General features: G+C 38.1%; 1 protein-coding gene across 2 annotated transcripts; it reads right to left on the minus strand.

Moving 5' to 3' along the window:
• Positions 1–242: 242 nt before the first annotated feature.
• Positions 243–17420, minus strand: ak2 (adenylate kinase 2). Of its 2 annotated transcripts, none has more exons than XM_033045113.1 (7): positions 17190–17414; positions 15380–15505; positions 9545–9655; positions 8850–8944; positions 8048–8120; positions 7296–7491; positions 243–636 (listed from the first exon to the last, which is right to left on the minus strand). In XM_033045113.1, the coding sequence occupies exons 1-7, from the start codon at positions 17286–17288 to the stop codon at positions 629–631; spliced, it is 708 nt and encodes a 235-aa protein (XP_032901004.1). In that variant the 5' UTR covers positions 17289–17414; the 3' UTR covers positions 243–628. The 2 variants fall into 2 exon arrangements, with proteins under 2 accessions (XP_032901004.1, XP_032901003.1); XM_033045112.1 differs by lacking the exon at positions 243–636 and adding an exon at positions 4648–5433 and having other exon boundaries at positions 17190–17420.
• Between the last annotated feature and the right edge of the window lie 340 nt (positions 17421–17760).

Here is a 17760-nt window from a genome sequence, read left to right on the forward strand (position 1 = left end):
GCACCCGCTGAGTTTCTCTAGCACTTTTGTCTACCTTTGATGAAATACCATTGTACATGGGACTGATGCAAACCATAGTAACAACATGGAATGGAAAGAAACTGTTGATGACTCTTAGTCTATCATATACAAGGTATGAAATTATATTCAATTAAACAATGTGTGGATTATTTGCTTCATGGAAGGTGCATTAAGCCTCATGAAGCCTTGCATGCAACATCAGGACTGAACTAAAAGACCACATTAAAAATCTATTTATTGTACCATCATTCACAACAACAAAAATGATCTTTATTTGGTACATGAACAGCCACGCAGTTCACCCTAAGGCAATGTGTAATATTGTTAAGGCAACAGGAAAAGATTATCAGCAATTGAGTCAGTCTTCTCACAAATTTGGTTGTGTGTATTCCAGATGATCGCTCACCGTCCATTTATATAATCCATAAAAATGCAAGAGTTCAATAAATTGATAGGCTTTAGCACTGAATCCACACCTTATATTTACTCGGCCTATTAAATGAATTTAAGTACTGAATCACACTTATAGCCCCACCATATTATGTAAGCATTGACTAACTTGATCACTTGGCACATTGTGGTTTGAAAAACTCTGGCAGCATAAGTTTCAGTTTGCTGAAATGAAATAAAAAAGAGGGTTAAGTACATCCAAGACGAGAAAAGGATTTGCTCTTCACATCCTGAGCTCCTTGACTGACGAGATCCACAATGGTATAAATTTATCATGTAACTTGGTACACCACCAAATACATGTGGTACACAGAGGTGTGTAATGACATAACATTAATATTGTAAACTAATACCCCAATTACTAAATGTGTAAGAAGGAACTGCAGATGCTGGTTTAAACCAAAGACAGACACAAAAAGCTAGAGTAACTCAGTGGGACAGGCAGCATCTCTGGAGAGAAGAAATGGGTGATGTTTGGGGTCGAGACCCTTCTTCAGACTGGTTAGGGATAAGGGAAACGAGAGATATAGATGGTGATGGGGAGAGATAGAGAACAATGAATGAAAGATATGCAAAAAAGTAACAATGATAAAGGAAACAGGGCATCGTAAGTTGCTTGTAAGGTGAAAATGAGAAGCTGGTGCGACTTGGGTGGGGGAGGGATAGAGAGAGAGGGAATGCCGCGGATACCAGAAGTGAGAGAAATCAATATTCAAACCACTGGGCTGTAAGCTGCCAAAGCGAAATATGAGATGCTGTTCTGACCTCAGTCTCCTCCATTGTCAGAGTGAGGTTAAATGCAAATTGGAGGAGCAGCAAGAAATTTTAGTTTTACATTAATTTACATGTTCAAAATAAGACAGATGTATGAAGTCCAGGAATTGATTGAGATACTTTTCTACTTTCTTATGGGCAAAAGGTTTCCAGGAGTCAGTGCGGATTTTGCATTTCTTCAAAAGAAACTTTTCTACTTTTCTTTCAAAACTCATAATGATACTGTTGAACAACAAGGAATGACGTGGAAAGTGAAGTAACGTTTCTGGATTGGGATTGCCAGCCAGAAGGAACAAATAGCAAGAAACACCAGATACTCAACTACATTTGCTGCAGAACAGACAGCCTTTGTGTTGCCACCTAATGTAATTACACCATTTAAGTCCTCAATTATCATTATGGATTGGCAACAACCTCCTCAATGATCTTCAGCGCAGCGACACTTTAGGGCACTGTGCTCAGTCCCCATTCTCTATTCTCTCTCCGTATCCATGACTGAGAGGATACACATTGTTCCAACACTATCTATAAATCTGCTGATGATATCATTGTCTTTAGATGAATAACGATGAGCCAAGAATACAGGAAGATCAACAAACTGGTCGAGTGGTGCCAGAACAACAACTTTGTTCTCAATATCAAGACCAGGCTGATCTTTGATTTCAGGAAGGGAAAGCGGAGAGACCATGCACTTATCTTCAGTTGCGGAGTGTTAAGAGCCTCAAGCTCCTGGGTGTACGTATCTCTGATGATCTGTCCAGGACATTGAAGAAATTGCAAAGGAAGCTCACCAATGCGTCTACTTCCTGAGTATATCACCACACTACTGAACTTCTGCAGGTGTATGGTGGAGAGCATACTGACTTGTAGCATCACAGTCTGGTTCAGAAATTCAAAAGCTCAAGAACAAAGGACGCTGCAGAAAGTGGTGGCCGTTTCCCAGTGCATCAAGGATATTAATCTCCCTATCATTGAAAGGATCTACAAGAAACCACTGCCTCAAAGAAAGTTAACATCAAAGACCCGGCCACCCAAGCTATGCTTTTTCGCACTGCTGCCATCAGGAAGGTGACAAAGGAGCCTAGGCACTGTTATCTCCAGGTTCAAAACCCTTCCCATCAATCATCAGGTTCTTAAACCAATCTGCACAACCCACTGCAACTCTACCTCAGTATCGAGCCTCGATGAATTTTACACTATTGTGGCTGCTCGACCTACTTTGGTTTTTGCACTATGATCTAGTTAATATTGAGTAACTGATAATTTAATGTATGTTTATTTTTTTTGTTACTGCGTCTAATGTGCCTGTAAAGCTGCAGCAAGCAAGAATTTAAATGTTCTGATTCATATCTGATGTGTATTATAATTAAACACTCTTGATTACCTAGGTTCGTATTTGTAGGCTAAATGTTCCTTGCACGACAGGCATCTTTCTTCGCAATAAATGTTTCTACCCCAAAAGCCACCTTTTTAATGTTTTTTTTTGTTTTTTTCTTTAGTTTGAGGAACTAAAATGCATCTTAAAAAGGTTTCAATTAAAGAAAATGGATAACAAAAATGTGTATTCAAACTATTAGAATGTAAATTTTAAGCTTCAGATTTCACTGCCCTATTCTTTCCTTTATTACATTTTTATTTTAGATTGAGGTGATTTTAAATAGTGGTAATCCATAAAGCAAATTTTACATGCCTGCACTCAAAAGGTTATGGCTATGAACAGCGGCGGACTGGGTCTAAAAATATTGGTTGCCAGGAGACAAAGGGGGCCCACTTCATCAGGGGCCCACTTGATATAGGGGGCCCACTTGCCATCGGGCAAGCTGACACCCTGGCCAGTCCGCCACTGGTTATGAAGTGTTTTGTAAAAAACAGTTCTGAAAAGCACTATATAAATGCAGATTTCCACTACTTATTGCTTTGGTGAAAGAGAGCAACTGAAAATTAATGAATTAATTTACTGAATTATTGGTTCAACAAAATGCAATTGTAATCCAAGATTCGAAGGGGAAAGAAATCTGACAAAGGGATTGTTTCTTAATGCACTATGAGATATTGGTCACTAATGCCCTCCAACCTTCCGGAGTTTAGTGCTCTATACAGATAACAGTGATTATCATTACCAATTACTAACATATGTAGCTACCCGACTTAAAGAGCAGCCATTGAGAAAGGGCCATTATATGTTCCGAAGAAGATGTGTCGGTCATGGCTCTCACACAACAATTCCCTTGTGAGAATGAAGGGAGAAAAGAGAAAGATGATTTGCACTCAGGATTTAATATTTAACGCTCACTGTATGGAAAGCTCATTAACTCTCACGACAACCCTCACTAAAACGGCAACAGCAACAAACTAGTATCTTCAGCTATTTCAAATCGTATTGCAGATTCGGAAACAAATTGAGGATAAAGCCACAAGGTATAGTGCCAAAACATTTCATCACCTCAGCAAGGTTTTAGATTCTGATCATGCCCACCAACCTTCTAGCACAGTCTTTAGCTTGGCAACTGAAATAAGTAGCCAATTTTTTTAAATGTTCGGAAATAAAAGTTTAACAAAAAAAAAGTAAACATGTGGAGGCACAACCAGTCTTTAAATTACAACTTCATTAACTTGCTAAACATTCAAAGACATTTTTTTTGTAAGCATGTTTGTCACTTTGTGCAAGAGTACATACGAAAATATCTTAATGTCACGACAATAGTATGCAACACACAATGGGAAGGTACATGCTGGAGTCAGATGATAGTAAAAGACTATTTATTCTATCTAATGCTGCTAATTTTTTTATGTTCTGCTTTGTCAAATAGTTATTGATGTCAATGCCAGGTGGATGAGGAGCGGGTCCTCTGGTAGGCAAAAATAATGTTCCCAAATGCCTAAAATAATGTATAAATAGTGGAAATACCCAAGGTGAAGACAGAATAAAGACCATTGCTTAGTTAAGCACATCCAGCATTTTCATCTCAGATCCTTTCAAATTCATTGGGTCATTTCAAAGATTTATTCTGCATTTCTACTTTTGATACTTTGAGCTGTCATTTAATCTCTCCTGTCTTCCACTCTATCCTTGAGTTTTGATTTATTTCTCACATTACTCTTTATTGTCTTTGCACTTTAAAACCTGCGTATTTCTAACTATTCCTAGTTTTGATGAAATGTATCAGAAATAATTGTTAAGTATTTCTATCTACCAATGCTGTCTGACCCGCTGAATATTTCCAGAATCTAGCTTTGTTTTAGATTTCTAGCATCTATTTTTGTAACATTATTCAATCTATTGGAAATTGGATTAGAATTACTGACTTTGTCTTATCATGTAGCAATTCACATGTTTTAAAAGCTCAATGGAATCAGATTTTTTGATTGAGACATACTTAAATGAATTTAAATACTCCAAAATGAATAACCTCCTTTGGTTAGCCTTTATTTTTACAAAATACAGCAGAGCAAATTCTTAAAACATAGTCTCTAACATACAAAAAGGCATTATGTTCTCAATTATGGAAAAAATTACATTAATTGGAAAAGTAGATTTTAGGAAAAAAAGTCTCCAAGTACAATCAAGATTGTATTTATGCTAAAGGTAAATTTGCTCTTGGATCTAACAGAATAAGGTACAACTTACTGAACAACCAAATTCCCCATTGTACAGTAGAATGGTAGCGAAGAAGAGGGAACTCTAGTCTAGGCTGGTGGGTGTCTGAAGGTCTTAAAGCCCTAAGAATAGGATGCCAAGAATAATCTAATGCCATTGTGGTTTCTCAAAAAAATGGAATTAATCTCAAAATAAAATGGCATCTTGATCATTTTTTTACAAATGTTTAACCAAATCACTAAAAATTGGGGTAAGCTCTGGGGAGGGGAGGTGTTTACTTATAAAAAACTAATTTAAAATCTAGAAACAATTCAGCACCAATAGAGAAGACAAGCAGTTGGCATTTCACATGTTTACAAAATGACAAATGGTCTGGTTTTCCATCTAGATCTTTTTTACCTTATATGTTAGCATAGCTACTTTAGTTTTGCTATTCTAATTTCTTTAAAAATAAAACTGTATAACAAATACAATATTGTCCTGGTCCTATAGTCCTTGATGACAATTTGAGGGGGAGATGGTCAGAAGTTCCAGCAAGGATGAAGAAAGAGGTCATCTTGCTCAGTATATACCAAGCCTCCACTTCTCAGCTAAAGAAAATCCAATAAAAAGTTATTCCATTGATTCTATCAGACTGTTCTAATCAAACATAGCAAACCTGAACCAGAGAAATATTCATGGCCTTAAATATGGCACTTTATCAGGTGAATTGAAAGAGATTTATTTGAATTGTGGAAGATTCACTAAAGTGGACTCGTATAAAATAGAACTGAAATTTGATTAAGGTTTGTAAATTGTACCATAGAAATTAGCTCATAATGTCAATAGTCTGGTTCAAGATTTGATGACATTAATTATAAAATGTGTTAAATTATTTCTAGTGCAAAAGATGCCACCATGATACATAGACAGCTCAAGACAGCATGAGATAATATGGAAAATGCCTCATATTGAATGTGGCTTTTTCAAAAAAAGGTACAGGCTCCAATGTTTTTTAAAATAAATTAACTAAATTGACTAGATTTAAATACATTTTATGAGATGAGATTAGCAGCAAGTTTACAATCTGCAATGATCTTCAGTTGCCTATAATAGTATACTTATCCTGACTTTGTATGATAAAGGAACACGGGCAAATTAAGGAATTGCTCAGTTTGTGAATACTAGACACAATTCATGATCCAGCTTATAATAAAAATTGTAAATTTCCAATTGGAACATGATTTATAAATGTTAAAGTGTACGGCAACTGGGAGATCACGTCGGCCAAGGCAGACTGAGCGAAGGTGCTCAGCGAAACGCTCACCCAGTCTGTGCTGGGATTCGCCGCCGACAGTCCTTTCAGGCAAGGCAGAGGTTCACTTGCACCTCCTCCAACCCCATCCACTGTATCCACTGTTCCAGATATAGGCCTATATATCAGCAAAACCAAGCGCAGACGGGGCGATCGTTTCGCTGAACACCTTTGCTCAGTCCACCTTGGCCTACGCGATCTCCCAGTTGCCAAACACTTTAACTCCCTTTCCCATTCTGACCTTTCTATCCTGGGCCTCCTCCATTGTCAGCGTGAGGCCAAACACAAATTGGAGGAACATCACCTCATATTTCGCTTGGGCAGTTTACAACCCTTCGGTATGAGTTTTGATTTCTCTAACTTCAAGTTATCCTTCCCACTCCGTCCCTCCCCCACCCTAGTCATCGTATTAGTTTCACCGTCATCCTGCTGAGTTTCACTGCTTGTATCACTCATTATCCCCACAGCTAACAATGGACTATGGTGGGCTCCACCTTTCCTTGATCATCATTGCTTTTTGCATATCTTTCAATCATTTGTGTTATGTACCTTCTATATCTCTCGTTTCCCTCTCCCCTGACTCTCAAGAAGGTTCTCGACCTGAAACGTCACCTATTCCTTTTCTCCAGAGATATTACCTGACCTGCTGGTTGAATAGTGTGTGTCTATCTTCAGTTTGATAGATATGTTGTTTCTGCCCCATCAGTTTAGCTAATTCCAACATAATCTGCATTAAGGACTGCATCCAATTTAACACAATTAATTGGAAATTACAGATTACTTCATTTAAATTAATTGTGTTGAAATAGCTCTGAAATGAACCGTTAAAATAATTTTTGCAACTTCAGAGGAATGTATTTGCAACATTAAAATAGTAGCCATGTCATATGCTGAAACAACCAGATATTTGACTATCAAATGTAATCAGCAGCAATTATTTGACATAAATAAAGCTAGCATTTTTAACCTCTTGATAGTGTAATAAAACCAAAATCAATAGATCATTTTTTTTTCAGTTATCCAAATCATCCTCAAATAAATATCATGTAATCATTGGTTAAAATAAGTAGTATTCTTGATTACAATCTATCAACAATACAACACATTAAATGTTACTGCATATGCAACAAAATTAAATAAACAGAACTAGGTCCTTACATGTAGCTCCACTGAATGCAGCTAGAATCGTAGAGAAAACAACATCGGGAGACAGTGAAGCATCAATTGCTGTGTGAAGCCCTTTCTTTTGGTAATAAGAAATAAGAGGCATGGTTTGGGTATGATAAGATGTTAGTCGAGATTTTAATGTCTCTCCATTGTCATCCGAGCGTTTTATCAAAGGTTCGCCAGTTACCTTAGCACAGAAAAATAAAAATTAATAACTACTTTATGCATAGAAAGTATACAACTTAAGTTATACAATACAGATCTATAGATAGGGTGCTTTGGAAGAAACATATTTTCGGTTGTGCTCAATCTTCTGTTCAATTAGGAAATATTTGACAACAAACAGTGGGAGTCTCGTGCTTTGAAAAGGGCCACTAAATTAAAAATTCTAAAAATTCTTAGTTAACTTGAATAGTTAACGTGATAACAAATCTAGATCCACTACTCATACAAAAATATTATTTAATCATTGGAGAGGGCAAAGGGAAGAAGGAAAACATGTAGAAACAGAAGCATAAATTACATTAAATGCAACCAAACCAGAATTTAACTTAAACACCCACTAATTCTTGAGGAAGATTTATTTTCTTCTCTAATTTTCAAGCACTGCGTACCATGTACGTTGTTAAGACTGATCTTATGGAAAGATTGGAATGAGTGCTTGGTTTGTAATTATTCTTATCGTACAGGTTTGAAACATACATTACACAGGTAAGTGCATAATCATGGCTCATTATACGTACATCATCTATCATTGGCACTTTGGGGGGTTTATACATTTCATGGTAGGTGCGTCCACTGGGCTGATGAAGCAGCCTATAAAGAAAGTGTATAGGTTTACAAAGTAGTTGTTCATTAAAGTGAACACAATCAGTTTTTTTTGTCACTTAACAGCAGTGCTCCACTTCCAAAACTGACATGTCAAAATCAGTTGACATGTCAAAATCAAGCATGTAACATTAATGCAATCTTTTGTATGAACGTGATCTTACGCTAAAAAACAGAAGGTGGTGTTTTAATTAGGCCAATGTCAAATTTACTGTTAGCTATAGATGTTCTCAAACTAATAACTGAATAGTTCAGTTCTCTTTAGAATCATGCATTGCTTTGCAAAATACTACTTAATGTCGTGCAGAGACAAAGGCCTGGTTTAATCTTACACAGAAAAATAATTTAGCTTATTGTAGAAAAAAAGAACTCCAGATACTGGTTTATCAAACACAACAAAGTGCTGGAGTAACTCAGCAGGTCAAGCAGCATCTCTGGAGAAAATGGATAAGTGATGTTTTGGGTGCAATTAGCTGGATCCTCAACTCTCTAATATTAACCGAGAATTAAACATCTCAGTTGATCCTTAGGATGGTTTTCTCAATGGAAACATAACTGGCTTTTTGTTTCATGTTAATAAATGTATGAACTTAATCAAGGTAAAACATTTATTGCCACAATATTTAAGCATTTGCAAAGATATACCCACCAATATTCACACCTTAATAGTCTAACCAAACTGTAAAGTGTATTAATTTTATTAATAAGTGTGAGTACCTGCCACAGATCCTGCTAATGAGCAGGTTATCATCAATCTTAAACTCCAACACAGAATCCAGCTTCTCAGATCGTTTTTCCAGTTGCTTCTCAAACTTCGAAAATAACAGAATTGGATTAGACACTCGAAGAATAAAAATATATAGCTTTCAGTCACCCATATTCCTCAAATAAACAAGGATAAAATAATGCAACTTTCTCAAATGACTTGAAGCTTTCATAACATCTATCCTGTTTGTTAGCCCATCACTGAAACAGGGTCTAAACTTAAAAAGACAAAGCTACATCTCTGATGGGAAGTTTGCAATGATACATCTCCCAATTTCCTGGTTTAACCATTGGAATCGTCTGGCTTTCATAAGCAGCCAAGGTGAAGAAAAATGAGATTCAGCTGTTACTTGCATGCTTCTGCTTAAAAATTCTCTACTACAGTACTTTAAAAACTTCTATTAAAAACTAACTGTCTTTAGTTAAAAATGAAAAGTTAACTCATTTATACGATTTAATATTTAATTTTTGTGTCACAAAAATTGAAGCCATTGAAGCCAATTGAAGTCAAGATAAAATCATTAATTTGTGAATATGATCTTAAGAGCAATGGAAATAAATTGTCAATTTGATGGACATCATTATCATTGCCAAAATGTCATAGCCTATTTTTTTTAGGAATAGTTTGAATAAAAATGTTGACCTACGATCTCTGCTTGATTGACAGTGCGCGGGAATCCATCCAAGAGAAATCCATTTTTACAGGCTGGTTTGCTCAAGTTTTTATCAATCAATTCAACCACCATTTCATCGCTGACCTGAAGACAAAGGGATCAAAATTACATCCAAAATATGCATCAAATCAGCTACTGGCTACCACCAAATTGGAGGAACAGCACCTCATATTTCACTTGGTTAGCTTGCACCCCAATGGTATAAACATTGACTTCTCCAACTTCAAGTAGCCCTTGCTTTCCCTCTCTCTCTCTCTCTCTCCATCCCCTCCCCCTTCCCAGTTCTCCTACTACATTTTCTGTCTCCGACTACATTTTATCTCTGTACCTTGCACTCCCTTTACATCAGTCTGAAGAAGGGTCTCGACCCGAAACATAACCCATTCCTTTTCTCCAGATATGCTGCCTGTCCCACTGATTTACTCTGCATTTTGTGTCAACCTCTCCCTCAATGTCAAAGGAGATTGTGATTGACTCCAGGAAGCAAAGTAATATACACACCCCAGTATACATTGATGACCCCGAAGTAGAAATGGTTGAAAACAAGTTCCTAGGAATAAATCTCACCAGCAATTTGTCCTGAACCAGCCACATCAAAGCCAAGAAAGAGTCTGAAGAAGGGTCTCGACCCAAAACGTCACCCATTCATTCCTTCTCCCCAGAGATGGTGCCTGTCTGACCGAGTTACTCCAGCTTTTTGTGTCATCTTCAATTTAAACCAGCATCTGCAGTTCTTTCCTACACAAAGCACACCCCTACTTCCTTTGGCTTAGGCAAGTCACCTACTTCCTCAGCATGTCCCCAACAACCCTCACCAACTTCCACAGACGCCCCGTAGAAAGCATTTTATTGGGATGCATCACAGCCCGTTTTGGAAACAGCTCCATCCAAGATCGCAAGAAACTGCAGAGTTGTGGACGTAACCCAGACCATCGCACAAACCAACTTCCCTTCCATTGACTCCATCTACACTTCATACTGCCGTGGCAAGGCTAGCAGCATATTCAGGGACCAATCTCACCACGGTCACTCCCTCTTCTATCAGGCAAGAGGTACAGAAATTTGAAAACGCATACCTCCAGATTCAAGAACACTTTCTTCCCAGCTGTTATCAGGCAACTGAATGGTTCTCTCATCAATTAGAATGCACTCTTATCCACCTCATTAAAGATCTTTGAACTAACTTTATTCAGACTTTATCTTGAATGGACCTCTCATCAGCTAGAGTGCACTTCCATCTACCTCATTAAAGACCTGTGACCTATCTTTAATCACTAACTTATACAAAATGTTGTGCTCTTTAACAGTATAGTGGATGGCTTGATTGTAATCATGCATAGTCTTTTCTTTCACTGGAAAGCACGCAAATAAAAAGCTTTTCACTGTACCTCAGTACACATGACATTAATAAACTAAACTAAAAACAAACAATATAGTGCAAAAGGAAAAAAAAAGCCCCCCAAGTAGCTAGGGCAATCAAGGAAGTTTGTAGCTTGGAGTTTAGTTGGAGTTCATAGTGTTCAATATCCTGAGGGTTGTTGGGAAGAAGCTGCTCCTGAACCTGGATGTTACAGCTTTCAGGCCCAAGTGCCTTCTTCCTGATGGTAGGAATGAAATGAAAACGTGGCTAGGGCAGTGTGGGACCCTGGTGATACTGTCTGCCTTTGAGGCAGCATCTTCTACAGATCACTTTGATGGTGGGATTGTTGCAGTTAAATTCTGATAACCCACCATCCCACTGTGCAGAAATGCCAACAATTCAAAGCACCAGGTGATATCACCCATGCTCCATTTAGATTCACTGGGGCCCCAGTTCCAACACTACCAAGGCTCTTTCCCACACCTTCTCAAATCAGTTACCTTGATTCCTCCGCTTACTTCAAACTAACCACATTCACTTGAAAAATTTTTAATACCGACAGACCCTGGGTTACATAAACTCCCCATCACGTATTTCGCAATTCATCAAGAAAAAGATTTGAGCCAGGGAATAATATTTGCTCTCATGGAATTAACATGGGAAAATATGTAAATAAAACCAATATTTTTTTTTCCCCCAACTCTTGAAACATGCACAGATGACCTGGCTTCAGGTTATGGAAAAGCATAATATGGCATGTTTTCTGGGAAAACAGACCAATCCCTCTCTGTATTGCAGTCATACCTTCTGTAACATCCAAAACTGGAATTAAATGTGTAATGGCTTTAATAAAAATGCCATTCAATTGTCCATAAAAATCCAATCCTGCACCACCAAATCCCCAAGCCTGCAGTATTATTGGATATTGGATTTATATTATTGGACATTTACTCTATTGCCAATCATGTTAAAAGATCTTTACGAGGCACACAGTCAACATAAGCCTTGCCACACCAATCAATGCACATTCTTTCAGATAACATTTTGCAACATTACCAAAGGGTAACAAGCACACCAAGACTCGACCAAATTAACTTGAGCACTTTAAAATTCACTGCCAACAGAAAGAAAAGTAAGAGTTTGTCTGACAAGTAAAGTTGTAAAATACTTCAGGAGCCATAAACAGATATGTGGAATGGGAGGCATTGATATAGTGAGTGTAAAACAATAAATGTTTGAAAATAACACAAATTGAGTAGAATATCTGAGAGTTTAAATGCACAATTCCGTTTATGCAAATGTCAGGGGAATAAAGTCATTCAGGCAGGCGATAGATTTTGGATTTGATAATAGCGACAGATGATATCAACAGAAGGAACAGCAGCAATTTCCAAATTTTCACCATTGTCATAGTCACAAATTCCTGTCTAACTGAAATGTCAAAAGAAAATTTTAGTTTGTGGAAAGTCTCGTGGCACTTGGACTATTATCTTTGGAGCAGAGAAACCCATAGAAGTAACAAGATCCAATCCAATCCAATCCAACTTTATTTGTTAAGCACTTTAAAACAACCAATGTTGACCAAAGTGCTGTACAGAAGAATAAACAAGACATCATAAACAGACAACATAACAGCCCACATGAGGCGCAAAAATTACATATGAAATACAACAATAAATTAAAAGACATAAAACATGAGTAAAAATAATAGCCACGCAATAAAAATAAGAAATTAAGATGACATTGTTTTAATTTGTAGAAATCATTCAGGAAAAATAACTTCATTTGTTAAGTCCTAATTGGATTCATCAATTAAAAATATCATCAAGAAAGGAGAGAGAGCGATTGGGAGAAGCTGCTTGACATAAATGGATGTCGTGAACATGGGCACTATTTCAGATTGAACCAGAGATTATTTCCTCGTGAAATTTGGTTAAATTTTTTGTGACAGAGAAAGTTACATGGCTAAAGAATGCAAGTCCTGGAATTTATGTGGATAGCTTAAACATGAGTGAGGTCTTTCTCCTATGCTGTGACGTTTATGGTACTCCAGCGCTAATCCATTGGCTCACAAAATCTTTTCAATATTTCATATCAACAGACCAACTCACCTTTTCGTCAATTTGCAGCAACTACAAATTCAGTCATCTATTGTCAATGAATGGAGCTTGTTTCTCTCTGCATCTTTGCAGTCAAATGCTAAGTTAAAGAACTGCAGAATCAGGAGGTTTTCACACACACGATGAATCAGCAGGTTCACTTACTTGATGACTCATACAGAATGGCAGATTTGAGGCTCAACTAGCATGCTGTACTAGGTGAACTGATCTTATCCAGAGTGCCCGCAGAAATGTTAAAATTATTACTGAATCCTCTCCAGATGTTTCACTAATCACCAGCCATTGGTCTTTAACAGAAATTCACATTTTCACAATGGACCTCAGACATCCACTTAGTGAATGTAGACAAAATATGCTGGAGAAACTCAGCGGGTGAGGCAGCATCTATGGAGAAAAGGAGTAGGCGACGTTTCAGGTTGAGACCCTTCTTCAGACTGATGTCGGGGGAGGGGGAGGGAAAAAGAAAGGAAGAGTCGGAGACAGTAGGCTATGTGGGAGAGCTGGGAAGGGGAAGGGGAAGGAGGGAGAAAGCAAGGACTGCCTGTAATTAGAGAAGTCAATCTTCATACCGCTGGGGTGTAAACTACCCAAGCGAAATATGAGGTGTTGTTCCTCCAATTTGCACTGAGCCTCACTCTGGCAATGGAGGAGGCCCAAGACAGAAAGGTCAGATTCAGAGTGGGAAGGGGAGTTGAATTGTTGGGCAACCGGGAGATCAGGTTAATTAGCACAGACTGAGCGGAGGTGTTGGGCGAAGTGAATAGCTTGCCAAAGCCAGTTGAAACTTGTCAGAGTATTTGCATATACTATTAATACACCATTAACTGATCAGCATTTATGCGATGATGTTTCAAATTTGGAAGACAATGTGGGCTGGTGGAAAAAGAGAAAGCCAAATAGTAAGCAATGTATTTTTTAAAAGGCATTGAAAGAGGGAATAGCTTATCTACAGGGCAATACGTACTGAACATCATTATGCAAGTTATTTACAGCTATTTTCCAAAATATAATTTAAAACAAAAAAATTCATTGAGATTCGCCAACAAACCTGCTTCTTCTCACACTCCATAATAAAATGTTTTGCCTACATTCCTCTCTCATGACTTTGTCCAGCCATACACACGAAAGATGCATGCAGTGTCCACTGCCAGGATACCGTCCACTGTCCAAGGGCGGCACAGTCGCGCAGTAATGAAGTTGCTGCCTTCCAGTGCCAGAGACCAGAGTTCGATCCTGACTTCAGGTGCTGTTTGTACGGAGTTTGTATGTTCTCCCTGTGGGTTTCATCCGAGTGCTCCAGTTTCCTCCCACACTCCAAAGACATACAGTTTTGTAGTTAATTAGCTATGGTAAAATATAAAATGTCCTTAGTGTGTAGGATAGTATTTATGGGGTGATCGTTGGCTGGCGTGGGCTCAGTGCACCAAATGGCCTGTTTTCACGCTGTGTCTCTAAACTAAAGTAAGGCTGAGTACATAATGGATATAAGAAATAATTCCCCTGTTTAATGTGGTCATGTTTGTCTGTCTTTTATGATTTGGATTTCTTAAGTTCGGCTGAACTAAAAGAGGCACTTTCATTAAATATGGTGTATAAGGGGAGGATAATAATACAGATTCACCTGAAAAATTTACAGGAAAGACATCCTACAGTACGTAAAGGCAAATGAAAGAGTCAGAATGCATGACACATCACATCAGTGACTAATCTCGACCTTGTACCTTCTGGCAACAGTCAGTACATACATTTTAACAGAGGCAACCTTGGACAATGTTTCCCTTATTTACCTAGTGATGCTTGTTAACATCGTACATCTATTGCTACCTCAGTGTTTGGTTAAATCAGCAATTCAGTTGAGAAAACATAAAAGTCAGGATCTTTTCAGTCTTCACAAAATCAACTGAGGGTCAACTGTATCACCTTGAAGTTGAGAAAGCAGCTGCCTAATTCAATTTATGCAACACAAGTTGAAGGAAAGATAAAATACAACTAATTTTGACAATAACCACAATAAATAAAATAGCATTTCTACAGTAAGTACATGATTACAAATGATTCATAGCATTTTCAATTCTTAAATTTTGGATTCTTAGCATCCACAAACTTTTGTTCCTAATCATTAATAAGGCAAAAATCCTTGAAATACAGCAGGCAGGCAGCCTGGAGAGTCAAATAGACTTAATATTTATGATCTGTGACCTACCATCAAAACTGGGTAAAGATTATAAATCTGAAGTGTTGACTATGTTTCTCTAGAGATGCTCCACAATCTGAATCTTCCACTTGTACTAAATTTGCTCATTCACTATTTCAAAGAACAACACTTACTAATTTGCCAGCATCCATTGTTTGCTTTAACTTCTGTCCCAATTCTGATCCAGTTGCTACCATGGCTCGCAGCATGTCACCCGTGGCTAAGTGGCAGACATTGTAGTGGTCAGCAAGTCTAACAGCCTAGTGGAAGAACAGAAATAAATCGAGGTTTTTTTTTTAAATTACCATTTAGCAATTAGTTGTAAATGTAATGCAAATCATTCTTCATGCCAGAAGACAAATATTATTTACATGAAATATTCAAACAATATTTCCAACTCTGAGACTAGTCTATATCTTTTCTTATATACTATATCTTATTTCTAAGACTTCCATCCATGGGTCAGCCTGTAATTGACCTGAGAAAATAATGTGCAAATCCTCTTAGGCCAAGATTAGACTATATATTCTTCAGAGACGTGTGACTGTATAGTTGTAAGATGGGTTCTGGAACGTTGCGACTCTTTGCATGCGGTCCCAGAGGAGAATCTGTTATTATCCACCACAATTGTTTCACTTTTTGCCTGTGTATGATTGTATTCATGGATACACACGATCAGACTGGATAGCAGCCAAATCAAAGTTTTTCACTGCATCTCGCTATACGTGACAATAATAAACAAACCTATCATGAAAGAACATGCAAAAACTTGAAATGCTTTATCACAAATACTCACAACAAGCCTTACTCATCTTTTAATAACTTGCTATTACAGTATATATAAATGTTAACCTGGTAAAATGTCCCTTGTTACTTGACAGGAACAATGTCAGACATCACATTTACACGAAAACCCTTAGGAAGACAGCGAGAGGTGATGGGTGAGAGTGGAGGGGGTGTGGGGGGGGGGGAGGGTGGAGGGTAGGGCGGGGTGGGAGGTTTGCAAATGAGCAGGCCATCAAAAGATTTGAAGGATATTATGTGAGCCAAGGCTGGAAATGGAGGGGAAAGGTGGATCCATTAGCACTGGGCGTGATAGGGCAGGGCAAGCGAGATAAGCGCAACAGAATTTTGAACAAGCTAAAAATTAACGAAAGCAGCAGATACAAAAATTGGGTGATGGAGCTTCAGAACAGCTGAACGATCGGTGATAACAGTGTCACAGATGTGTATTTCAGCAGCAGATAGTCTGAAGCTGTGCCAAGCATATGTGATATTATTGAGGCAGAAGCCACAACTTTAATAAGACATTATTAACCCAATAAAATAAATGAAATGGGCATTCTGTATAAAATGCACGTTGACCAAACTCTTCCTTCTTTAAGAGAAAGTTAAAGCTTCGGCACATTGCTGAATTGCACTAATGGTGAATCAAAGCAAGGAGGCGACTGATCCCAAAAAAGTAATTCCCTTCTCAGCAGCGACATTCCCTGCGCTTAGTGATAGATATAAATAACCTACTTTCATCAGCATAATTCAAGGTCTGAACAAATAACACTCAGAAGTTTACTCGGTTATAATTTGGTGGCACAATGTGGAAAGAGGGCCATCTCCCATTCTACAAATCTATAATCCACACTCTCAAGCTTCAAACGTGATCCTACAGTTTTACTTAATTTAAATTTACAACACTTAGAAACATGAAACCGGTCAAAAGGCCTTTACCTTGTGGAGACCCAACTACAAATGAAAATAATGTAATACCCAAGTGGACTGGAAGATGTGGAAGTTGAACATGTAATCCCACTTTTATTGTGCACAATGGACACTACATTTAATGGATATAGCCGTTCTATCCGGATTTTGGTACTGTACAAATGCAAAGTTTGGAAGCTATGCGAACACCCTACAGTGGCCTGGCCAAGTCTGGATCCTCAAACTCACCTGTGTGCCTTTCCCTGCTCCGGGAGGGCCCAGGAGAATGGCCCTTATTCCTCCATGAACATGATTCGCCTTCGGTGCCTCTTCAGCACTCGGACTCATGCTGTACTTTCAAGTGTTCACCTTGGTTAGATAACTTATTTAAAACCTCGACTCCCGATCGAACGTGACTCCACTGCTACAGTTGCGACTGGCTACATGTGCACGTTAATGACAGCGTGTCAGGCTGCAGCGTCTGTGCCGATTGGCCACTTGCCCTGTCAATTCTTCATAATAAGGTGCTTCTTTTTTTTTTAAATGAATAAAAAGGGAAATTGCGTATAAAATGAGCGACCGAAATGCGCAACGAAAGATTTCTGGACCAAATGCATTTATCTTTACAGTCTGTGCTGTGCGTAAAATATACAATCTGGTTAGAGGCTGAGGAGTGTAGCAAATGGTTTGTTATTTGTCTGTCCATGCTAACATTTCTGGGGTTGCTTTAAAAAAAAATATATATATATATATGAGAATTAAGAAATTAATCCCCTGGGCGCCACGCACACATTCTGAGGGAATGCAGATATTAGGAAAT

This window comes from Amblyraja radiata, chromosome 27 (assembly GCF_010909765.2).
Source record: "Amblyraja radiata isolate CabotCenter1 chromosome 27, sAmbRad1.1.pri, whole genome shotgun sequence".
Classification (NCBI taxonomy): Eukaryota; Metazoa; Chordata; class Chondrichthyes; order Rajiformes; family Rajidae; genus Amblyraja; species Amblyraja radiata.